Source organism: Diospyros lotus, chromosome 7 (assembly GCF_014633365.1).
Source record: "Diospyros lotus cultivar Yz01 chromosome 7, ASM1463336v1, whole genome shotgun sequence".
Lineage (NCBI taxonomy): Eukaryota > Viridiplantae > Streptophyta > Magnoliopsida > Ericales > Ebenaceae > Diospyros > Diospyros lotus.
Window position 1 is genome coordinate 35,568,299 of NC_068344.1, and position 25,045 is coordinate 35,593,343.

At 38.5% G+C, this 25,045-nt stretch overlaps 2 protein-coding genes and 2 non-coding genes across 8 annotated transcripts; all 4 read right to left on the reverse strand.

Annotated features, from left to right (window-relative positions):
- Positions 1–1,355: 1,355 nt before the first annotated feature.
- LOC127806177 (polyol transporter 5-like) lies at positions 1,356–18,721 on the reverse strand. Of its 4 annotated transcripts, none has more exons than XM_052343290.1 (4): positions 18,323–18,721; positions 6,703–6,827; positions 2,986–3,230; positions 1,356–2,826 (listed from the first exon to the last, which is right to left on the reverse strand). In XM_052343290.1, the coding sequence occupies exons 3-4, from the start codon at positions 3,113–3,115 to the stop codon at positions 1,424–1,426; spliced, it is 1,533 nt and encodes a 510-aa protein (XP_052199250.1). In that variant the 5' UTR covers positions 3,116–3,230; positions 6,703–6,827; positions 18,323–18,721; the 3' UTR covers positions 1,356–1,423. The 4 variants fall into 4 exon arrangements, with proteins under 4 accessions (XP_052199250.1, XP_052199249.1, XP_052199247.1 ...); XM_052343289.1 differs by lacking the exon at positions 18,323–18,721 and adding an exon at positions 18,120–18,305; XM_052343287.1 differs by lacking the exon at positions 18,323–18,721 and adding an exon at positions 8,262–8,370.
- TRNAS-GCU (transfer RNA serine (anticodon GCU)) lies at positions 8,343–8,424 on the reverse strand. The gene has a single exon. It is a non-coding gene; the product is annotated as a tRNA-Ser (tRNA).
- Positions 12,801–25,045, reverse strand: LOC127806179 (uncharacterized). Of its 2 annotated transcripts, none has more exons than XM_052343294.1 (5): positions 24,413–25,045; positions 24,190–24,227; positions 21,063–21,333; positions 20,381–20,667; positions 12,801–13,386 (listed from the first exon to the last, which is right to left on the reverse strand). In XM_052343294.1, the coding sequence occupies exons 1-5, from the start codon at positions 24,764–24,766 to the stop codon at positions 12,945–12,947; spliced, it is 1,392 nt and encodes a 463-aa protein (XP_052199254.1). In that variant the 5' UTR covers positions 24,767–25,045; the 3' UTR covers positions 12,801–12,944. The 2 variants fall into 2 exon arrangements, with proteins under 2 accessions (XP_052199254.1, XP_052199253.1); XM_052343293.1 differs by lacking the exon at positions 12,801–13,386 and adding an exon at positions 19,444–20,045.
- On the reverse strand, positions 18,405–18,486 carry TRNAS-GCU (transfer RNA serine (anticodon GCU)). The gene has a single exon. It is a non-coding gene; the product is annotated as a tRNA-Ser (tRNA).

Sequence of the window (25,045 nt, forward strand, 5' to 3'; positions counted from 1 at the left end):
AGGCCGACATTATATGGGCCGAAATGTTTCAAGCTAAGCCCTAGTTTCTAATTTGTATGTATTTAGATATTCTTGACCCATAACGAAAGGAAGTTTACTAGCTTAGCTAGAAGAAGGATCATTCCATATGGATGCCCCACCAGAATGAGCTTGTACTGATTCATGTGAATAGAAATGCACACCGGATTGTAGCCAAAATTTAAGGCCAGTGCCTATTGAAGAGTTATAAGATAATGCTGATAAATTAAAAACTAGTCCAAAGGTTCAAAAATAAAAAAAAATAAAAATCAGCAAATACCTTACCTCTCTTCACTAGGGATGAGCAAAAATTCGGTTAAACCAAACTAACCGAATCGAACCGACAAATTCCGTCGGTTCAATTTGATTTTTCAAAAAGAACGATTCAATTCGGTTATTTTTTTCCTTAAAAATCGGTTATTCAGTTCGATTCAGTTATTTTAGTAAAAATAACCGAAAACCCGAACCGAACCGAATAGCAATAACCCCCCCTTCTGCCGAACCGAACCTCCCCCCTTCTCTCACGTGGGCGCGGCACCCCATGTCTGCTACTGTCTTCTTGTCTCTTCTCTTTGTCATTCTCTCTTTCTCTCTGGGACTCTTAACTTTATCTCACCATTTCGTCTCTCTTCTCTTTGAGATCTGGATAACCGCAACACTACCTCATCTCATCTCTTCATAGATTTGGTCGACAGCACTACCTCATGCTCATCTCTTTGTCCCTTCTCTCTTCCTCCACCATCCCTCGCTGTCACGGATGGCGAAGATAAAGGCTTTTCGAGACTTCGTAGATCAGGCCACCTATCTCTTCGTCTCTTCTCTCTTCTTCCACCATCCCTCATCGTCACCGATGGCGAAGACGAAGATGACGCCGATGCGAGATGCTACCGATGGCCAGAGACAAAGATGACACCGATGCGAGCTGTTGTCGATGACCAGAGACGAAGACGACGTCAATGGTTTTTAGGTAACTTTTATGGGTATAACTTCTCTTTTACATTAAACGTTTGAAACCTAGATCTACTAAAATCTAACCATTAGATGTTTTTAATTTTTGGGTATGTGAATCATCGGCCAACTAGGTAATCGGCAACAACAACAAGGCCAATTTATTGATTATTTTTGTGTTCCAATTTGTTTTCGATTCAATTCGGTTAGTATGATTTAAGCTTCGATTAGTTTGGTTAGTTCTGGTTAGTCAATCGGTTCGGTTCATAATTTTTTATCGGTTCAGTTCAATTATAACTAATTGCACATTCTTAATCTTCACTTTTTCTTAGATACCAAAATTACCTGAAAAGGGAGGACTAACTATAGACAATAAAATAAAATTGCATCATATAAAATTAAGAACAGAAAAACACTAATCTAACAGTTAATAACAATAATGTTCACCTCCCTAATCTCACCCATCGGTGGCACCAGCAGCAGCGGCAGCATTGTTATTGTTGGGTTCCTCATCATCATCTCTACCTTTATCTTTTTCTTTATCTTTCTCAAACATTGAGCCGATTTCTTCCAAACTCCTCCCTTTGGTTTCCGGCACAAAGAAGAAGAAAAATATGAAACCCACAACCATAACTCCCGATAGCACAAAGAACATTCCCCCAAACGAAATCTTTCTCGAAATGCTCAGGAAAGACATTGCCACCGCCCCACTCACCAGCCTGTTCACCGACACCGCCAGGCTAGACCCCTGTGCCCTCAGCCTCATCGGAAAAATCTCCGACGAGTAGACCCAGGTGATGGGCCCAAGCCCAATTGAAAAGAACGACACGTCAGCGCACACCGCCACCACGCACAAGATTATGGCCCATAGGGGCTTCGAGTTGGAATGTTCCAGAAACTTCGAGCCCAGTCCCAGCCCAGCTAGAGACACGGCCATTCCTAAGGTGCCCAGTAACAGGAGAGGCCTCCTTCCGAAGTTGTCCAACATCAATGCCGAGACCAAACAGAAGGCAGTTTTGGCGATGCCCATTATTACTGTGACGCCGACGAGCTGCTTCCGACGGCGGATTCCGGCGTTCTTGAACACCTCCGGCGTGTAGTAGATCACGGCGTCGTTGCCGGAGGCTTGCATGAAGAAGTTCATCCCGATGGCGGAGAGCAGAATCCGGCGGGTCGCTCGGGTCGGGCGGATGAGTAGCTCCTTCCAGACCCCTTGCCCCTGAAAGTCGCCTGCCGATGAAGCCGCAGTAGCGGCTTTGATGATCTCTTCGAATCTACTAACGGCTTCTTCGTCATTTTCCGAAGTTTTCCTCAGAACCCGCTTGGCCTCAGATAACCGCCCTTTCATGACAAGCCACCGGGGAGACTCCGGCATGACCATGACTCCGGCAGCGACGACGGCGGCCGGCAGAGCGGCCAGGCCGAGCATTAGCCTCCAGTTGATGTGCGCCGGTAAACCAGAGAGAGCAAAGTTGAAGATGTAACCCAGTAGAATCCCAATGTTGATGAAAACTTCGGGAAGGGCTGTGAGGAAGCCACGCGTCATCTTGGGCGAGACCTCGGCAGTGTAGACCGGGGCTATCATGAGGGAGTAGCCGACGCCGATGCCGGCGATTACCCTTCCGGCCAAGAGGAAAGGGAAGGATGGTGCGAGACCCATCAAGAGTGCGCCTATCAAAAAGGTGGCTGCCGCCAGGACGATGGTGTACCGGCGGCCGATCAAGTCGGAGGTCCTGCCGGATGCCAAGGATCCGATCAATGAACAGACATTCAGCGATCCCACCAAAATCTCCACCTGGACTGATGTGATCTTCATGGTATCTCTTATGTACAACACTGCTCCACTCATCACCCCAATATCTGTACATAGCAAATTCAGAATCAGATGGTGATTGGATGGAAAGACGATGCAGGAAAAAAAAAAAAAAAAAAATCCGATGCATGCACATCCGGAAATTACTGAAACGGGATTCGGAGATGCATAAAAGAGAAGAGCTTGAAGGTGAGAACTGAATTTACCATAGCCCAGAAGAATTGAATTGGTGGAGGCCAAGGTTGCACAAGCCAGGGCAAATCTGTTGAGACGAGGTTTTTTGTTTTTGTCAGGAGGGGAAATGTGTTGTTGGGAAACGATTTCTGGGTCCTCCATTGGAGACCAAACAGCAGCAGCAGCAGCAGCAGAAGAAGAAGAAGAAGAAGAGTTTCTCTATGTTTATCTAATTTCCTCCCCCTTTTATGTGAAAGGGCTTAATCCGAATCCGCGTCTGCAGGGTTAAAAACAGAGTAAATTTTAGGGTTTGAAATGGTATTAGAGTAAGTGGATTTGGCTTGGTTTGCGGAACGTAAGGGGACGGAGTAGCTCATTCAGGAGGATGAAGATAAAAAGCTCCTCAATTTTGTCTTATCCAAAACTCTGATAAGTCTGATATATATGTCTATATATATCCTGATTTGGTATAAATTAATTTTAAAATCGGATAAATTTTCTAATTTAAATTTTTTTTCAGCAATACATTTATTTACCCTTTTTAAGTATATGATATATATAACTAAAATTTATGTAGATAGCTCCACACAGCGAGATTATGACCCAATATATTATCTTTGTTTTATCTTACTATCTTTATTTACAACTATTTTTTTTTTTTTAACATGCGCCCCCCCCCCCCCCCCCCCACACCCCGCCGGCGGCCGGAAAGCCGCCCATAGAAGTGTAAGACGATGTAAATTTGAGGGGTGAATTTGTCTTAACGTCTCTTGTTGTTGAAGTGTATTGATGATATATTAAGTCTATTTAAAGAGGAAGAAGCAATGACAATCTCTCTTTCTTTCCTAATTAAGAGAAAAGGAAGGGGAAATTTGGTAGGATATCAATATATGAATGGAAGGGGAAATTTGGTAGGATATCAATATAGGCTTAATTTATTATTTTGTCCATGAGTTAATCAAAAAAATAAATTTAAGGATCTCAAATATTTCGTACTCATTGTTGATCTATGGACCAAATATTTTTATCCATTTTTCATTCTTGACTTAACTACCGTTAAAAGAGGCATTAATTTTGCCTCATTAACACTGCCACCTCATCAAAATTATCCCCGTCAACTTCTTTCCCTAATTTTAAAAAAATAAAACAAAAAAAAAACCTAATTTATTCACTCATCCCCCACATTCATGACCCACCCCATATACCCACCACCCATCGAATACCATTGAAACAGCCACCCATCGACTACCAATCTTGTGGGCTTCATGAAACAGTTGTCGGCCACTCCCTGTCATTCCTCTCGTCGAATCAAGCAATCGGCACTTAACATCAGATCCAACTAGCTTTTCTTTGGAACCAATCACGCTCTGACTCTCCCTAAAAGGGGAGGAGGGGTATGCTCGGATAGGCTAACAGCAATAAAGGTAGCCTCGTCATTGCTGGAGAACGCCTTGAATGTGTCTCTGCCCTGTTCAAAAACCAAAGCCTTGTCTATCACTAACTCTCTCGTAAACACTGATTTTCTTGTGCGAGATGGAGTTTCCAAGTATTGAGGACCAAAAAATAACTCATTTCCAACCTAAAAAGTCGAAGAAACAAAAGCATCAAGTAATGGGATGGCCAGTTCCTCACTTGATTTTAGGACCCTTATTTTTTTACCTCTATTTCAGATGCACTGGAATCATTCAGACCCTTCCCTACCCAACCATTTCTCTTTCTCTTTCCCTCACCCAACCCACCAGCTTGCTCTCTCCCCCAAAACCAGATTTGGCGCGTGGCAACGACGACCAGCATCGACAAAGACCTCCAACGTCGTTGTCATCTTCTTCTTCTTAAACGAGTTGTTGTTGTTGTGTGTGTGATACTTTGTGTTATTGATATTGTGTATATTTTGTTATTGATTTGTATATTTAATTATTAATTTTGTATGTGTTTATTTAATTATTTTATTTATTTGATTATTAATTATGTAAAATTATATATTTGATTATTTTTATATAAGTGATTAATATTGTGTGTTTAGTTATTAATTTGTATAGTTAATTATTGATTTGTGTATTTAATTATTATTTTATATATTTGATGAGGTGGGAGTATTGATGAGGCAAAGTTAACGCCTCCGGCAATTAAGTCAGGGATGAAAAATACATAAAAATATTTGATCCAATGATGACCAATGAGTACAAAATACTTGAGATCCTTAAAGTCATTTTTTTTATTAATCTAAGACAAAATAATGCATTAAGCCTATCAATATATGAATGACAATTGCCAAAGTAACAAATTCAAATGCACAGTTTCTTTTCATGGAAAGAAAATCCCACGTTTGTCGTGTCAAGTAGGAATGGTATGTCTTGGGCAATAAAATCAATCAGTTTATTAGATATGGATCAGTCAAATCCAATCTTGTGCTTAGAATCAGATAATGATGCGTTAATCATGACGAATAGGAAGGAGAAAAACAAACTTCAAATCCAATTAAGAGTTGAATTGAAAAATCCTGAATAGAGATAAACCTAATTCTACGTTAAATCCAATTCTAATCTTACCTACAGCCAATTTGGAAACCTATAAAACTGTAGAATTTAGATTTCCAATTTGGAATTCTATTTATTCTTAAACAATGGAATTAGAATTCCAAGAATTGATTCCAAGCAAGATGTTAAAGAACAATACTTTATTACATTTTTAATTAAAATGAGACATTTTTGAACTTATGAATCACTGCTATGAAAAAAAGTACTCTTTAACCCTTCTTACAAAATCTTTTTGCGAAGTGTGAAAACTGGGAGTTTTGCCCTTAATGGGGATTATGTGCTGTGCCCACGGAACAGTGGGAAGGCCGTATGAATGGAACAGTTTTGTCAAGTATTGCCTAAAGTTGGTGCATTATGCACTGGGTCTTTCACTCCGAAAGATTTCTAAGAAAACCCATTGGCTTAAATGATTGAAACTAGAGGATGCAGTGTCATATTCAGCCTCCAAATAGGGATTATATCATTTGGATGAGAAAGCAAACTGTGACAAAGTGATTAAAGCTGCCCACTGAAAGAGAGAGAATGCAAGTCTGTGGACTCACTGTGACATGAACTACAGTGGCCCTAATTCAATAGAGGTCCATTCATTTACTAATTAACCAAAGAAAAAAGAGTTTGGGGCTAAGCTAACGCAATCTTACTTTGCCCTCTCGTGTTAAAGAACTCTTCCCACAAGAATCCAAACTCAGGAATGGTTGAACTCCCCTTTCCATATCCTTGACAAGCTGAATCAAGCAGATTAGGATATGATATATTTTCATAAAAAAAACAAATGGACAATCAGTTTGTGAAATATAATACTTCTTTTGAAAAGGAAACATGACTTCAATACTTCTTACAGCAAGTATATATTTTGCGTTAATAATCTCATAGCTATTCGTCTATAACGGCCACTGGCTCAATATTTTAAATCAGATTGCCATCCTACCGGATTGCCTCAAGGGAATTAACTCATTACTCGAGAAGATTATTTGAGCACTAGACCATCCTACAGATGAACTCTTGAACAACAGTGATTTGTGGGGGAGGTAATTTTCGGGACTCATTAATATCAACCATTTATTTTACTAAGCTCTGTAGTTACTCTTTAAGACGGTATTTTCATAACAATATAAATATATATAGATGTAGATAAATTCACAAACAGAGTAAGGTGTATACAGACCAAGTGACTGGTCACATGATTCAAGTGGGTCGATCAAGAAGACATACCAAGAAACTATTAAGGGGTTGATTCTGATTTGATCTTCCTGTGCTTCTGAATTGAACTCTCAAGTTGTGCTCCCAAGTTCCTGGGTCACGGTGGGTGTTATGGCATATCCGTGAAGTCTGAACCACTAAAAAAAAAAAACCCAATTAAACACAAGGAGAAAACTGCAAATTGGAGGAACAGTCCAAATAAATCACAATCAGGAAACTGCAAATTTTGAAGGAAATAAATTTCTATAGCTATAAATGAAATGCCAACTCAATAACAGGACTAATGGAGGAGCTTCCTGTTTCAATGCAACCAGAAAAAATTGTAAAAGCGTTTTTAGACCAGTCAGAGTCTATCCGGCCTTTCAGCATTAGATGATGATCAGTCTCTCATCCAGCAAAAACTCTGAATAATTTTCTTAAAAGCAGAATCAGATCAGTAGAGACAGAACATAAATTCGGTCAAGAAACTCTTTTTATGTTCAACAGGGTGCTTTCTTGAATAAGCCTATCTATTTCGATTTCGAAAATACTTACATTGGCGAGAGAGAAATTTCAAACAGGTCATGACCCTCTTGAATGAAGTGAAATAATAAAGAAACAGGTTAACAAGCTCAAATTGTTTCATTACCTGGTTTCACCTTTTGTTAGTTTTACCAAAGACCCCAGATGAAGATTAATTCAATCAGAATTCCCAGTTCATTATGTGCCTACCAGCATTATCATAACTTCCTCGCAAAATTTGAATCCCATTCTATCAATCAGGATTTGCAGAAGTACTCACCTTTTGCTCTGCATTCCCAATATTTGAGAAGTTCCATAAAGAACTTGCTGCCTTTCAAATCCAACATGTAGATCAGGCCAATCAACAAAAGATGAGCTGCTGACCTTTTGGTATGAAATAGCCACTCAACACATCTACTTAAAGCATTATCACATTGCCGTGGCATTACTAGGAAGGCGTATAGATTATCAGAACAAAGTTAAAAAGGAGAGAAACCAAGATATAGATCTGATCAAGAGGATTTGCCTAATTCAAACTAAAAGCCATTAGATTGCGTTCACAACTTCAATCCAAGCAAACGAAAGTATGACCGGATCTAATTTACTATATTCATGTTAAGTTAATTTACTATTTATGGGCTCAAAATTCAACCCTTTTTAAATTTGAAACCCAGTTTGTCGCTCTAGAGGTGTTTCTACTTCTAAGCACCCATTGTCAAAAGTAGGGTTTTTCTTTATGAGTACAATGTATATTCCAAGAGTAAAATCAATTTCAAGAATAAAAAGTACAAATTATTGAAGTACAATAATACAAAAGGAAAAACATTCAACAATAAGTTGGAGAAAAATTCTAAGAAACCTGCACAGAGGAAGAATTGATCCAAGACATGGCCCATTCCAAAAGGGTCGCACAATCGTAGGGTTTTAGAGTCAGACAATTACATCAAAGGTAGAATTTAACATATCAGAGGGAATTATTGTAGAGATTGGGAAGAGAGAATTGAACAAAAGAGTCGAAAAACAACAAAAAGTTTTGCAAGAAGCAGAATGTGAATAAGAATCATACATACCATCATCAAAATTAGAGTGTCTTCGTCTTGAATGGCGTTCTCTGGATAGAAGGAGAGCAAAAGCTGAAAAACAAATTTTACCGTCGCCTGAGAGATTCGAACTCTCGCGGGGAAACCCCATGTACTTAGCAGGCACACGCCTTAACCACTCGGCCAAAGCGACTGGTTGGAAGAGTTCGCCTATAATATAGAATTTAAATGGGAAATTTGGCATACGGGAATAGCCGGTTAAAAAGAAAACTACCAGAAAATAGGGTTATAATTGAGTTACGAGCTTTTCTTTACCCTTAGCTCAGTTAATTAAGATTCTGTCAAGTTCGAACTCATTAAGAATTAACCCAACTTGAGCTCAAACTCGTTAGATTTTTTTTTATAAATTAAAATCATTAAAACTTATCTTTACCTAACAAAAAATATAACAAATATAATTATAAATTCTCAAAATATGTATAATAACATTATTCAAATAAACATATAATTCTTTATCACAAAAACAAGAACACATATTAAAATAATAATTATTATTATTATTTTACAAACTTGTATAAACTTATTCCGTATGATTTCTTGAGAAGTCGGAATTACTTTAGTATTATTTGAATCAAACTCAATTTATTTACAATAAGAGTCAAATAATTCAAACTCAACTTATTCACGAAGACACTCTAACTTAATAAACTAAATGTCGAGTTGTCAACTCATTTATAATCTTACCAAAAAATAATAAGTTGATGATGAAAAGAACTTCAAGGAAATTTGTTTAACTACAAATCAAATTGTCAATAATAATAATAATAAATAAGAGACAAACCAAACTCAACTCGACAATTGACGCTCCATTCACGTGCAAGCTGCAATTATAATGAAAGCGCAGGCAGGGATGTCAGGAAGCTTGCCTGTCGGTACTTGAACAAAAATTACAAAGACCATAGATATCTCTCCACTTGCTTAGAGTAATTAGTATTTATTATACTTTTAATTTTTAAAAAGAGTAACAACTATCTCCTCATTACCTAATTTAGAACCAACAATTGTGATATATATATATATATAATGGGTTTATGATAAAAAGAATTTGGGGGGAATTGGTCCATGTTCGTGTTCTCGTAGCATCTTTCAATAGATATCCCATGGACCATAGACTATATATAGCTTCCTTGGTGTGGGGACATGTAACGACGGATCAGAGGGTTTAATATTTATTTAATATTAATTAATTTATTTTATTAATTTTCAGTTTAAGATATTGTGAGTTAATTATTTAATGTGGTAATTAAAATTTTATTTGAAAAAATAATATTTAAATAGCATTAGATTCTTATTAAATTGTGAGGATTGAATATAAGGACATGACAGTCTTTTAAAGATTTGTTAATTAGAATTAAATTATTTAATTAAGAATTATTATGTTGAAAGAATCCTTGCGAGAAGAGAGATTAAATTATAGTCTCCTAATTACTAAAGGAGTATGAGTTATGAGATTTAGGGTTGTATTTCCTACTTATATATACATATATATAAGCCTTTAAACTCTAGCATATAGTCATGTCGCGAAGAACAAAAAAAACAAATTGAAGAAGCCTAAAGTTCATCCAAGTTTCATCCGTTGGTCTTCATCGGTTGATTGATCAAATCAAAAGGCAAGTTTTTCTCGGTGTAAATCATTCTTGCAGGAGCATGTGTAGCAATCAAACTCAACTTTTGTAGGATCTATATTGAATTGCAGATCAGTTTTTACATACATATATATCAGCGTAACAGTGAGCATGATCAGATTATTCATTGGATCTTTATCTTTGATTCTTCAAGTTTTAATCCGTTGTTCATTCATATGATTGTTTCTTACCAATTGGGACTTGTTTTTCCAAGTTTTCTTTCAGAATGGTGTTGTTATTTAGCTTTAAATTGAATCCATGGCGTCTATGTCCGTGTCTCGTTTTTGGGTTTGGAAGATGAAGGTATTCGGATACAAGAATTCAGTATTCGGATACCTAGCATTCCAGAATGTTTTTGTTCTCTTACAGGCCAATTTTGACCTTGATGGAACCCGAATCTCGGAAACTTCAAAACATAAAAGTTGTAGTTATTTCTTTTTTCTTTCCATAGCAATTTGAATCAGCTCAATCGGAGTTCATAAGAGAGAGTTTTGGCCAAAATACGAAAGGGTATCAATCTGTCCACCCAGCATTCCAGAAAGTTTTTGTTCTCTTACAGGCCAATTTTGACCTTGATGGAACCCGAATCTCGGAAACTTCAAAACATAAAAGTTGTAGGTCTTCCTCTTTTCTTTCCACATCAATTTAAATCATTAAATCGGAGTTGAGAAGAGAGAGTTATGTCAAAAATACGAAGGGGTATCAATATGTTCCGAATTCCGTGTTTTCTTAAAGTTGTCTCTTTGAGTTTTGTTCTTTTGCGGGCCAATTTTGACCTTGATGGAGCCCGAATCTCGAAAAATTCAAAACATAAAAGTTGTAGGTCTTCCTCTTTTATTTCCACATCAATTTGAATCAGTTAAATCGGAGTTGAGAAGAGAGAGTTATGTCAAAAATACGAAGGGGTATCAATCTGTTCCGAATTCCGTGTTTTCTTAAAGTTGTCTCTTTGAGTTTTGTTCTTTTGCGGGCCAATTTTGACCTTGATGGAGCCCGAATCTCGGAAACTTCAAAACATAAAAGTTGTAGGTCTTCCTCTTTTCTTTCCACATCAATTTGAATCAGTTAAATCTGAGTTGAGAAGAGAGAGTTATGTCAAAAATACGAAGGGGTATCAATCTGTTCCAAATTCCGTGTTTTCTTAAAGTTGTCTTTTTGAGTTTTGTTCTTTTGCGGGCCAATTTTGACCTTGATGGAGCCCGAATCTAAATAAAAATCAAAACATGAAAGTTTTAGGTCTTCCTCTCGTATTTCAATAGCAATTTGAATCAGATCAATCGGAGTTCAGAACAGAGAGTTATGGCAAAAATACAAAAGGGTATCAATCTGTCCACTCGGCATTCCAAAAAGCTTTTGTTCTCTTGCTGGCCAATTTTGACCTTTATGGAGCCTGAATCTCGCAAAATGCAAAACATGAAAGTTGTAGTTCTTCCTCTTTTCTTTCCATGTCAATTTGAATCAGCTCAATCGGAGTTCAAAGCAGAGAGTTATGGCTAAAATACGAAAGGGTAACAATCTGTCCCAAACTCTGTGTTTTCTTAAAGTTCTCTTTTAGTATCCGAAAGCCTTTATCCCAGATTATCCAAATACCCTTCAGAGTATCCATATGCTTTTTTTCTAGTATTCGGATGGGTCTCCTCAGAATTTCAAGTAGGCTTCCAAAAAGTCCAATTCAAGTTTAACTTCAATAAAATAGTCAATACACCTATTGAATTTAAATGTCAGATTATATTGAGCTAATCATGCCCATGCCATAATACATAGTTCATGAAATCTTTGTATTCTAATACATTGAAGATTAGATTACATGTTTAGTATATTATTATGACATGATCAGCATTATTTGTGAGATTATGTGCATACATTTTTTGTATGAACATTTGGCACGATTTTATATGCAGCACTACATATTGTGTGCCAGCATATATATGTGCACAACATTGCATTAAGCGCACCAGGCGGCTTGTCCGCGGGGATCCCACCAGTTTAGTTTTCAGTTTTGTTTTGCTCGCCTGTTGTCGACAGGGAGCCAGGGGCATATTGCCCACAGTATGTGCTTATAGTTTTTGTGTATGCAGGATTCAGATCAGCCAGATATGTATTACAGTTATGTGGGCCTACGTCCTAAAGCTACATACCTGCATTTAGTTTACAGTTTATGTGCATTACATCTTATAATGCCATCCAGTGATTATTATATCTCTCAGTACAAGTTCAGTAAGTTTTAATCTGTATCGATATTTTTTGATTCAGCTTTAATTTTTCCTTTCCAGTTTATTACTTGCTGAGCTTTGTAGCTCACCTTATACTCTTCACCATTCTAGGTCCTAATGGGGGAGTACCAGATGTGGGGCCTAGCAGCAGTGTCCAGTAGTGTGTGTACATGGAACCACTCAAAACCAAAGATGTCTGGGAGTTGTCAGTTTATTAGTTAGCGTTTGATCAGTTTATGTTTATTTTATACTCCAGTTTAGGGATTTCCCTTAGGTGCAGTTTATGATTTCAATTTTTGTTAACTCAAAGTTTTATTACAGTTAATTGACATATACAGTATTGGTATCAGAATTCAGTTTATCAGTCAATTTATTTTCTTTTTCCCGTAACACCTCTTCTCGAGCAGATCTAGGAAATGGGATGTAACAGGACACGTGTATGTAAAAAAGTTAACGTGCGACGTCAGCTGTGTATATATATATATATATAGCACTATCCATCGCCACCGCTTGGCGGCCACCTGAGGTTTCTTTATTGGCTGCTAGCAACTAACAAGAAGGAAAAAAAGTGGAGAGAGCGAGAGAGAGAGAGAGAGATGGTGATCTTTTCTTGGCTCCGGTTACGTACTGTGATTAGAGTTTTACATGGAACTGATGATCAATGCGATATGTACAAAAAAGAGAAAGGCTTTACCTTAGAGAAATCGTTTGATTTCGGGTTAAATGACAGATTTGTGATATGTACAAATAAATGCACGAGTTTGTCTGTCTATCATCGCTAAATTTCGGAATTTTGTGATGTACCCAGAAGGAGTTCACATCACCTGTGCACCATCAAAGTACTGGAAAATGTCTGAAGTAACATGGGAGATCCAGTTCACGGTGGTGCCAAAGAAAAGCTCCCAAAACCAGAGATCCAAAGCCAGTACGGACGAAAAAATTAACAGTGCCGTCGTCTGATACCTATTCAATGGCCACCCTGAAACCTCCGCCATTTTTCTCAAAAATGGAAGAGAATTGCTCGTGAGATTCCGGTTCTTGATGGACCATGCTGTTATCCACAGCACCCGGGAAGGGACCAAATTGAAGTCCTCCCGGAGCCGCCTTCCCAGGTCCGGTATGTGGCCGCCTCCATAAAGTATGGCGATCTTGTTATGCCCTTGGTCCAGGGCTCGCCGGAGAGCCTCTGCTGCAGCTCGGTTCCTCTCGCCGATGATAACAGATTTCTCCTCTATGTCAGCAGTCACTAGAGTGAACCTTCATGGCGGAAATAGAATTTGGTCACCATGAGTTGAAGGACAAAACGTTAACAATCCAAAATGATATCAAGCAATTGAAAAGGACAAACTAGGAGTCAGATGATCTGGATATTCTAAACAATCCACGAGAAGATAACATGTAGAACAGGGACATGAATAAGTTCCACTGATCTAGATAATTCTTATCCAAGATTTTCTCAGAAAGCTTCGAGTGTGTGTTTAGTCTCATCTGTAATAAAATAACAAATGATTGGGTAGAGGCGGCAGCTTTAAAATTGAGCAAAACCATTGCAAATAAACCTGGAACAAGGAAAAGACTAGAATGATACTTACTCGGATGCAAGTCTCTTTGCAAGGAAGACCTTCATAGCAGCGCCAAAATCTAGCCTGGACAAAGCTTCTAATTCTGGATATTTCAATGCCTGACTTCCTGCATCGGTACAGACACTCCCGATTATGACAAGGCCAAGGAGAGGCATAGGTAGCACCCGAGAAGCCCACGGAAGCTTAGATCTCCAAGGACCAAGCTCTTCTGGAATTAGAACAGGCTGCACCACGGCCTTTGTTGATCTAAGAGTCATATCTCTCGCAAAGGTAAAGAAACTCACCCTTTTGCAGCTGAAAAAGAGAGAGAAAAGCAGAGGGTCTTTGACTGGAGTGTTCATGAGCCCATAACAACAGAATGATCACACATGCATGCATGTAAAGCAGTCACTAAAAGCAGTCTCACCCCCCTTCACGTTTCTCCCTATCCAGAGAGTTGTCTTTGAAAGAATAGCAGCATCAAGCAATGGGACAACCACATATTTTTGAAATGAAGCTAGAACTTTTAAGCTTCTTTAATCATGATAACCCAGTACAGAAAACTAAGGCTTTACAGGAACCTATAAGATTAGAGCAAACAATCAGCTTTATACACAGAGCCTAGAGTAGAACCTGAAGTAACTTGAAGGTTTCATAGTCCAGATCAGCATGATACCAATTCTCAGCCTGGTAGTCAAGACAATCTAACTGAAAATCAAGCATAAGCAATCTAGCCATTTGCTGCTGAATGCATCCAAGAATATTAAAGCCCTGTGAGCGTGAACCTCTGAGCTTCTTTGCAGCACTTGGATTTCGTCTTTTTTCTCCAAACTCTCCCTGCTAGCCACCATCTCGTAGAGAACACAGTCATAAGACTCAAGTTCTTTCTGGAGGGTAGCAAAATATCAACAGTTTGGACACAAGATCAATTTAAATCAGTAAATGCAAAAGATGTATTACATAAAACATGTGAATAGGTCTAAAGCTTCCAAATTATCATTTTCTTGACAGAAGAAAATTGATCCATGAAAACCACACAACTAGATCTAAGTCACAAAAATCTTTGAATGAATCCAATTCAACTACACAAGAAGTTTCTTTCCCTTTCATTTTTGAATATCCATGTTCTGGTCAGAAAGCCAGCTATGGAGTCCCAAATCCTAGTCTTATTATTGAAGAATTATAAGTAAAGTAAGTTAGGTATGAATATAATACAAAATGTAATAGAATATACAAAAAAAATAGGTAAGCAAGCTTCCTTTTCTCTAATTTCCTTTGAAGATTATTTTGACCAAGGGTTTTTTTCCTAATTTTAAGTTGTTTTAAATTTTTACTTGAGTTTATACATGGCTTGGAATCCCCAGTCTTGGGGCTCCAGATCCCATTCCTTGCCATCCAAGGCCACAAAAGAGTGAACCTGGTAACTATGGCCTAAACCTCTGCCCGTGTAAACTGAGTTGTATTGATATTATACCCAAGGCAGACCCCCCTCTCCCCCAAACACACATGCTCTAATTCCAACATACATGTAGATATGCACATACAATTTGAAATTTTGAACTAAGATTAGTCAGGTCGACCACAGCTCTTCCTTAATATTTGGCCCAAGCCCGCAAATCCCTCCAAATAACATCTACAATGAATAGAAGTTGAGTTGTGTATTCCTGTTCAACCAACCCAAGCAGCCCATCTTGCCCCAGTAAAATCCATTTCACTTCCCAAGATATTCATGAATACCTGAAACTATCCGATGAATGAAGGGATGAAACAATGGTCTAAACCAAATTGCCTTATCTTGAAAACCCCTGCCAAACCATCTTTTAAACTATGTAAAACCATCACAAGTTCAAAATTGATCTTTTTTTTTTTTAGTAGCATTCAACAAAAGGCAACCAAGCTATCCGCATTAAAAAGGCACCCTCACAAGGCCACCAACTATGAGAGCTTACAAAAGATAGCTCAGGAGAAACATTATCTACAACAAAGCTACTATCAGAAACAATATGGTTACTGCCGTACACAGCATCCAGCTGACAAGTGTCCAAGACTCAACCTGAGGGCTGATGGGAAGAAACTAATGATGAAATTTTTGCCCATACCACTAATTCATGTGCTGTCTGGTTTGAAGGTCAATGGAAAAAGCAAGTCTGCCACTGTCTATGCTTAGTAATTAAACTTTTAATATCTTCCACCCAGCACTTCAGATCACCAAGAAGACGAGTTCGCACTGGAATGTAAATAACTAACTGCAACCCACGAATCAGTTTCTAGGATCAAAGATTGCCACTTGAACTCAGCTGCTGTAATGAGAGCTTCATGCATCATGAATAATTAATTCAGCTACCAGCAGGGAATGGCATTGGAACTCCTTAGAACATGCCCATCCATACCATCATGATTCTAACAACAATACCTCCAAAGCATCTGTCAATTTGGGCGGCGGCATCAACATTTATTTTGGGCATTCAAGGTGGGGGACTGTGCCACAAGGCATTACTTACTTGAAGATTTTTTCCACCGGTAGGGCTCTCTCCATCCTCAGTATCCACCTGCAAGTGCTCCTCCCAAGCAGATTTGATAGCTTCCAGTACAGTAGGACTCACCACTTCATGAGATCTTCTAGCTTTATTTCCAAAGAACCATATGCCATAAGGATGGCATAAAATAGAAAGAAGCTCTGCTTTGACCAAGAATGACGAATGTGGCTATTACCTGGTCTTAACATGAATGATAACCAACCTTGAAAATCATCGAAAACCCATCTATCTAAGATTCTGGGTAGACTCTCTAAAAGAAGAACCATGCCGCATGACATAATGGCAATGCAAAAAAAAAGATGAATGGGCAGTCTCTTTTTATCTCCACATGGACAGCGTGCATCATCAGCACTCCTGATTCTTCCTGAATCTTTCAATCTTTAGCAAGTTTAACACAATATTCTACATTTTGATGCATCAAATTCCTTCTTGATGCTTCTTATTCCCTAGTTCTCAGCCCCTATAAGCTTTATAGAGCTCTAATTCTTATCGTAAGTGGGTATTCATTAGTACAAGTTAGTGCAATCTAAGTTCAAGGGTACTGCTTGTGTGGTCTTCTAATACATGCATTAACCTCTAAAAAAAAGAAAAAATGAACCAGTAAATAACCAATCAATCCCACTAAGGAACTAAATGATTCTTAGAATGGGAAAATAACAATAAACCTTTTCCTACTGATTAGGCAGTTCAAATCTTTGTCATAAATAAGAATAAGTTTAAAGCTATAACATTTACATATTATCCATGGGTCAGCAACCCACAATTCTAATTACCAAACAACAAGAGGATAATGTGCCTTTGAAACAAATGTGATAACTCTATTGAGATTATAAGTCCCACGTAATTAACAAAGCACCTTCAACTAACACACAGTGATAGCAAAAACGTATCCCTCATTGATATATCTAAAGTGTGTAATCTAATAAATAACCCTCAATGGATGAGCCTAAAGAATTAAAGACAAAACAGAGAAAACCATTTAACTGAACACATAGAATTCAGTTGTTAAAGTGTTGTGCTATCAATATCCCCAAAGAAATGCTAGCATAAAATTATCAGCACTGCAAACCACGTAAAAGCAAAAAGGTAAAGATTACCACATGCATTTTACAACAGCATTATTAACAATCATTCCAAGATGTCCAAGCAAAAAAATGTAAGCATTAAAAGAAGATATTTATAGAATTTGAGCAAGGACACATACTCTCTATCCGCAATGTGTATTGTTGAAACCAAATCAACCTGCATATTAATTAAAGCAAACACAAACAGAATCAGAAGTTATCCCTTCGCTTCTTACTAGTATAAAACTAAACTACAGGTGAAAGTCCATCATTAACTCACAGACTCACGATATACACTAATTCACACATAAATAGCATTTATACACAAGAAGCAACAAAATTGGAATTCATAGGTCACAGAACCTGAAGGAACGGTTGAAGGAGAGACGAAGGGAACTTCTTGCGGTAGCTAACGACGGCGGTATGCAACTCAGCGCGGCCGCCCCGGTCGGAGCTCCCTCGCTTGAACCTCATGAAGTCGGCGATAGAATTGTTCTGCTGAAACTAAAAGCCATTAGATTACATTCACAACTTCAATCCAAGCAAACGAAAGTATGACCGGATCTAATTTACTATATTCATGTTAAGTTAATTTACTATTTACGGACTCAAAATTCAACCCTTTTTAATTTTGAAACCCAGTTTGTCGCTCTAGAGGTGTTTCTACTTCTAAGCACCCATTGTCAAAAGTAGGGTTTTTCTTTATGAGTACAATGTATATTCCAAGAGTAAAATCAATTTCAAGAATAAAACGTACAAATTATTGAAGTACAATAATACAAAAGGAAAAACATTCAACAATAAGTTGGAGAAAAATTCTAAGAAACCTGCACAGAGGAAGAATTGATCCAAGACATGGCCCATTCCAAAAGGGTCGCACAATCGTAGGGTTTTAGAGTCAGACAATTACATCAAAGGTAGAATTTAACATATCAGAGGGAATTATTGTAGAGATTGGGAAGAGAGAATTGAACAAAAGAGTCGAAAAACAACAAAAAGTTTTGCAAATGTGAATAAGAATCATACATACCATCATCAAAATTAGAGTGTCTTCGTCTTGAATGGCGTTTTCTGGATAGAAGGAGAGCAAAAAGCCGAAAAACAAATTTAATCGTCGCCTGAGAGATTCGAACTCTCGCGGGGAAACCCCATGTACTTAGCAGGCACACGCCTTAACCACTCGGCCAAAGCGACTGGTTGGGAGACTTCGGCTATAATATAAGATTTGAATGGGAAATTTCGCAGACGCGAATAGTTGGTTAAAGAGAAGACCACCAGAAAATAGGGTTATAATTGAGTTACGAGCTTTTCTTATCTTTAGCTCAGTTCATTAAAATTCTGTCAAGTTCGAACTCATTAAGAATTTATCGAAATTAAGTTAACTTATTTAATATGATAAACATGATTCTGACAAACCAACCGCAAGCTTAAGCTGGTCGGAATTTTTTTATAAATTAAAATCTATCTTTACCTAACAAAAAATATAACAAATATAATCATAAATTCTCAAAATAAGTATAAAAACATTATTCAAACAAACATACAATTCTTTATCACAAAAATAAGGACAAATATAATAATAATAATAATAATATTTATTTTATAAATTTATTTGTAAACTTATTCACATGATTTGTTCACAAGCCGGAACGAGCATATATATCCCATAGACCACAGACTACATATATCTTTCTTGGTGTGGGGACACGTGTAACGATGTTTGATTAAGCATATGCAACAAAGTAAACGTGCGACGTCAGCCGTATATATATAGTGCTGTCCATCGCCACCGCTTGGCGGCCACCTGAGGTTTCTTTATTGGCTGCTAGCAACTAACAAGAAGGAAAAAGTGGAGAGAGAGAGATGGTGATCTTTTCTTGGCTCCGGTTAAGTACTGTTATTAGAGTTTTACATGGAACTGATGATCAATGCGACATATGTATTTTGCATATGGTGGATAATAATATGGCATGCAATTGCGGGGTAAAGGAACAGGAAGCTTCGGGAAAATGAGGAATAAGACTAACACGACGTGCGTTCGGTATGGACGCCGCAGCTTCCACCGCTCCGCCTCTTGTGGCTACCCCTCCGCCCGTCTCAGGAAATGTACTCTCTCTCTCTCTCTCTCTCTCTCTCTCTCTCTCTCTCTGCATGCTTTGCTTATATTGTTCAAATAGAAAGGCTTGAACTTTTAGAGAAATCGTTTGATTTCGGGTTAAATGACAGATTTGTGATATGTACAAATAAATGCACGAGTTTGTCTGTCTATCATCGCTAAATTTCGGAATTTTGTGATGTACCCAGAAGGAGTTCACATCACCTGTGCACCATCAAAGTACAGGAAAATGTCTGAAGTAACATGGGAGATCCAGTTCACGGTGGTGCCAAAGAAAACCTCCCAAAACCAGAGATCCAAAGCCAGTACGGACGAAAAAATTAACAGTGCCGTCGTCTGATACCTATTCAATGGCCACCCTGAAACCTCCGCCATTTTTCTCAAAAATGGAAGGGAATTGCTCGTGAGATTCCGGTTCTTGATGGCCCATGCTGTTATCCACTGCACCCGGGAAGGGACCAAATCGAAGTCCTCCCGGAGCCGCCTTCCCAGGTCCGGCATGTGGCCGCCTCCATAAAGTATGGCGATCTTGTTATGCCCTTGGTCCAGGGCTCGCCGGAGAGCCTCTGCTGCAGCTCGGTTCCTCTCGCCGATGATAACAGATTTCTCCTCTAGGTCAGCAGTCACTAGAGTGAACCTTCACGGTGGAAATAGAATTTGGTCACCATGAGTTGAAGGACAAAACGTTAACAATCCAAAATGATATCAAGCAATTGAAAAGGACAAACTAGGAGTCAGATGATCTGGATATTCTAAACAATCTACGAGAAGATAACATGCAGAACAGGGACATGAATAAGTTCCATTGATCTAGATAATCCTTATCCAAGATTTTCTCAGAAAGCTTCGATAGTGTGTTTAGTCTTATCTGTAAGAAAATAACAAATGATTGGGTAGAGGCGGCAGCTTTAAAATTGAGCAAAACCATTGCAAATAAACCTGGAACAAGGAAAAGACTAGAATGATACTTACTCGGATGCAAGTCTCTTTGCAAGGAAGACCTTCATAGCAGCGCCAAAATCTAGCCTGGACAACGCTTCTAATTCTGGATATTTCAATGCCTGACTTCCTGCATCGGTGCAGACACTCCCGATTATGACGAGGCCAAGGAGAGGCATAGGTAGCACCCGAGAAGCCCACAAAAGCTTAGATCTCCAAGGACCAAGCTCTTCTGGAATTAGAACAGGCTGCACCACGGCCTTTGTTGATCTAAGAGTCATCTCTCTCGCAAAGGTAAAGAAACTCTCACCCTTTTGCAGCTGAAAAAGAGAGAAAAGCAGAGGGTCATTGACTGGAGTGTTCATGAGCCCATAACAACAGAATGATCACACATGCATGCATGTAAAGCAGTCACTAAAAGCAGTCTCTCCCCCACCCCCACCCCCCCCAAAAAAAAAAACAAACACACACACAAAAGAACAAACCCCGAGAGGAGAAAATAAAATAAAGGCACCTTCACGTTTCTCCCTATCCAGAGAGTTGCTTTGAAAGAATAGCAGCATCAAGCAATGGGACAACCACATATTTTTGAAATGAAGCTAGAACTTCTAAGCTTCTTTAATCATGATAACCCAATACAGAAAACTAAGGCTTTACAGGAACCTATAAGATTAGAGCATACAATCAGCTTTATACAGAGAGCCTAGAGTAGAACCTGAAGTAACTTGAAAGTTTCATAGTCCAGATCAGCATGATACCAATTCTCAGCCTGGTAGTCAAGACAATCTAACTGAAAATCAAGCATAAGCAGTCTAGCCATTTGCCGCTGAATGCATCCAAGAATATTAAAGCCCTGTGAGCGTGAACCTCTGAGCTTCTTTGCAGCACTTGGATTTCGTCTTTTCTCCAAACTCTCCCTGCTAGCCACCATCTCGTAGAGAACACAGTCATAAGGCTCAAGTTCTTTCTGGAGGGTAGCAAAATATCTACAGTTTGGAAACAAGATCAATTTAAATCAGTAAATGCAAAGATGTATTACATAAAACATGTGAATAGGTCTAAAGCTTGCAAATGATCATTTTCTTGACAGAAGAAAATTGATCCATGAAAACCACACAGAACCAGATCTAAGTCACAAAAATTTTTGAATGAATCCAATTTAACTACACAAGAAGTTTCTTTCCCTTTCATTTTTGAATATCCATGTTCTGGTCAGAAAGCCAGATATGGAGTCCCAAATCCTAGTCTTATTATAGAAGAATTGTAAGCAAAGTAAGTTAGGTTTGAATATAATTCAAAAATGTAATAAAATATACACAAAAAAAAAGAGGTAAGCAAGCTTCCCTTTCTCTAATTTCCTTTGAAGATTATTTTGACCAAGGGTTTTTTTTTCCTAATTTTAATTTGTTGTTTTAAATTTTTACTTGAGTTTATACACGGCTTGGAATGCCCAGTCTTGGGGCTCCAGATCCCATTCCTTGCCATCCAAGGCCACAAAAGAGTGAACCTGGTAACTATGGCCTAAACCTCTGCCCGTGTAAACTGAGTCGTATATTATACCCAAGGCAGACCCCCCTCTCCCCCAAACACACATGCTCTAATTCCAACATAAATGTATATATATATGCACATACAATTTGAAATTTTGAACTAAGAGTAGTCAGGCCAACCACACCTCCGCCTTAATATTTGGCCCAAGCCAACCAATCCCTCCAAATAACATCTACAATGAATAGAAGTTGAGTTGTGTATTCCTGTTCAACCAACCCAAGCAGCCCATCTTACCCCAGTAAAATCCATTTCACATCCCAAGATGTTCATGAATATCTGAAACTATCCGATGAATGAAGGGATGAAACAATGGTCTAAACCAAATTGCCTTACCTTGAAAACCCCTGCCAAACCATCCTTTAAACTATGTAAAACCATCACAAGTTCAAAATTGTTTTTTTTTTTTTTTTTTTTGGTTGAGTAGCATTCAACAAAAGGCAACCAAGCTATCAGCATTAAAAAGGCACCCTCACAAGGCTACCAACTATGAGAGCTTACCAAAGATAGTTCAGGAGAAACATTATATACAACAAAGCTACTATCAGAAACAATATGGTTACTGCTGTACACACAGCATCCAGCTGACAAGTGTCCAAGACTCAACCTGGGGGCTGATGGGAAGAAACTAATGATGAAATTTTTGCCCATACCACTAATTCATGTGCTGTCTGGTTTGAGGGTCTATGGAAAACGAAAATCTGCCACTGTCTATGCTTAGTAATTAAACTTTTAATATCTTCCACTCAGCACTTCAGATCACCAAGAAGACGAGTTCGCACTGGAATGTAAATAACTAACTGCAACCCTCGAATCAGTTTCTAGGATCAAAGATTGCCATTTAAACTTAGCTGCTGTAATGAGAGCTTCATGCATCATGAATAATAAATTCAGCTACCAGCAGGGAATGGCATTGGAACTCCTTAGAACATGCCCATCCATACCATCATGAACAATACTTCCAAAGCATCTGTCAATTTGGGCAGCAGCATCAACATTTATTTTGGGCATTCAAGGTGGGGGACTGTGCCACAAGGCATTACTTACTTGAAGATTTTTTCCACTGGAAGGGCTCTCTCCACCTTGGTATCCACCTGCAAGTGCTCCTCCCAAGCAGAATTGATAGCTCCCAGTACAGTAGGACTCACCACTTCATGAGATCTTCTAGCTTTATTTCCAAAGAACCATATGCCATAAGGATGGCATAAAATAGAAAGAAGCTCTGCTTTGACCAAGAATGACGAATGTGGCTATTACCTGGTCTTAACATGAATGCTAACCAACCTTGAAAATCATCGAAAACCCATCTATCTGAGATTCTGGGTGGACTCTCTAAAAGAAGAACCATGCTGCATGGCATAATGGCAATGCAAAAAACAGATGAATGGGCAGTCTCTTTTTATCTCCACATGGACAGCGTGCATCATCAGCACTCCTGATTCTTCCTGAATCTTTCAATCTTTAGCAAGTTTTAACACAATATTCCACATTTTGATGCATCAAGTTCCTTCTTGATGCTTCTTATTCCCTAGTTCTCAGCCCCTATAAGCTTTATAGAGCTCCAATTCTTATTGTAAGTGGGTATTCATTAGTACAAGTAGGTGCAATCTAAGTGCAAGGGTACTGCCTGTGTGGTCTTCTAATGCATGTGTTAACCTTAAAAAAAAAAAGAAAAAAATAAACCAGTAAATAACCAATCAATCCCACTAAGGAACTAAATGCTTCTTAGAATGGGAAAATAACAATAAACCTTTTCCTACTGATTAGACAGCTCAAATCTTTGTCATAAATAAGAATAAGTATAAAGCTATAACATTTACATATTATCCATGGGTCGGCAACGGCAACCCACAATTCTAATTACCAAACAACAAGAGGATAATGTGCCTTTGAAACAAATGTGATAACTCTATTGAGATTATAAGTCCCAAGTAATTAACAAAGCACCTTCAACTAACACACAGTGGTAGCAAAAACTTATCCCTCATTGATATATCTAAAGTATGTAATCTAATAAAAAACCCTCAATGGATGAGCCTAAAGAATTAAAGACAAAACAGAGAAAACCATTTAACTGAACACATAGAATTCAGTTGTTAAAGTGTTGTGCTATCAATATCCCTAAAAAAATGCTGGCATAAAATTATCAGCACTGCAACCACGTAAAAGCAAAAAGGAAAAGATTGCCGCATGCATTTTACAACAGCATTATTAACAATCATTACAAGATGTCCAAGCAAAAAAATGTAAGCATTAAAAGTAGATATTTATAGAATTTGAGCAAGGACACATACTCTCTATCCGCAATGTGTATTGTTGAAACCAAATCAACCTGCATATTAATTAAAGAAAACACAAACAGAATCAGAAGTTATCCCTTCGCTTCTTACTAGCATAAAACTAAACTACGGGTGAAAGTCCATCATTAACTAGCAGACTCACGATATACACTCATTCACACATAGATAGCATTTATACGCAAGAAGCAACAAAACTGGAATTCAGAAGTCACAGAACCTGAAGAAACGGTTGAAGGAGAGACCAAGGGAACTTCTTGCGGTAGCTAACGACGGCGGTCTGCAACTCAGCGCGGCCGCCCCGGTCGGAGCTCCCTCGCTTGAACCTCATGAAGTCGGCGATAGAATTGTTCTGCTGAAACTGCTCCGCCGCCGTTCCATCAACCAACGATTGGCTCGAGCGAACTCCGGCTCTCGAAATCGGAGGAGAAGAGCAGCAGTACAGAGAGAGCGGGCCTAGAACCCTAGGGGTAGCGTTCCGGTTGGGCTTGGCCGGCGAGGCAGAGGTCGAGGGTGTATCGCAAGGAAACGAAGACGGTGTGGAAGAAAGTATCGATAAGGAAGTAGGCACCATGCTTCTCCTCCACCTTCTCTCTCTCTCTCTGTATGTAACTGTTGACAGTAGATATATATATGGAGAGAGAGAGAGAGAGAGAGAGAGAGAGATAAAGAGAGAGTGAAGAAGAGCGAGAGGGTGTGGTGAATCTGGGTTGGTCTGTCTGTGTTTCTCTGGTTCTGATTTTTGATGAACTGTTCGATTATTTTATAAAATAAAAATTTTGGTTTTTTTTCTTCCTTCGCTTTCGATTTTTTTTTTTTTTTTTTCTTACACGCAAACGCAGTGCTCTCTTCT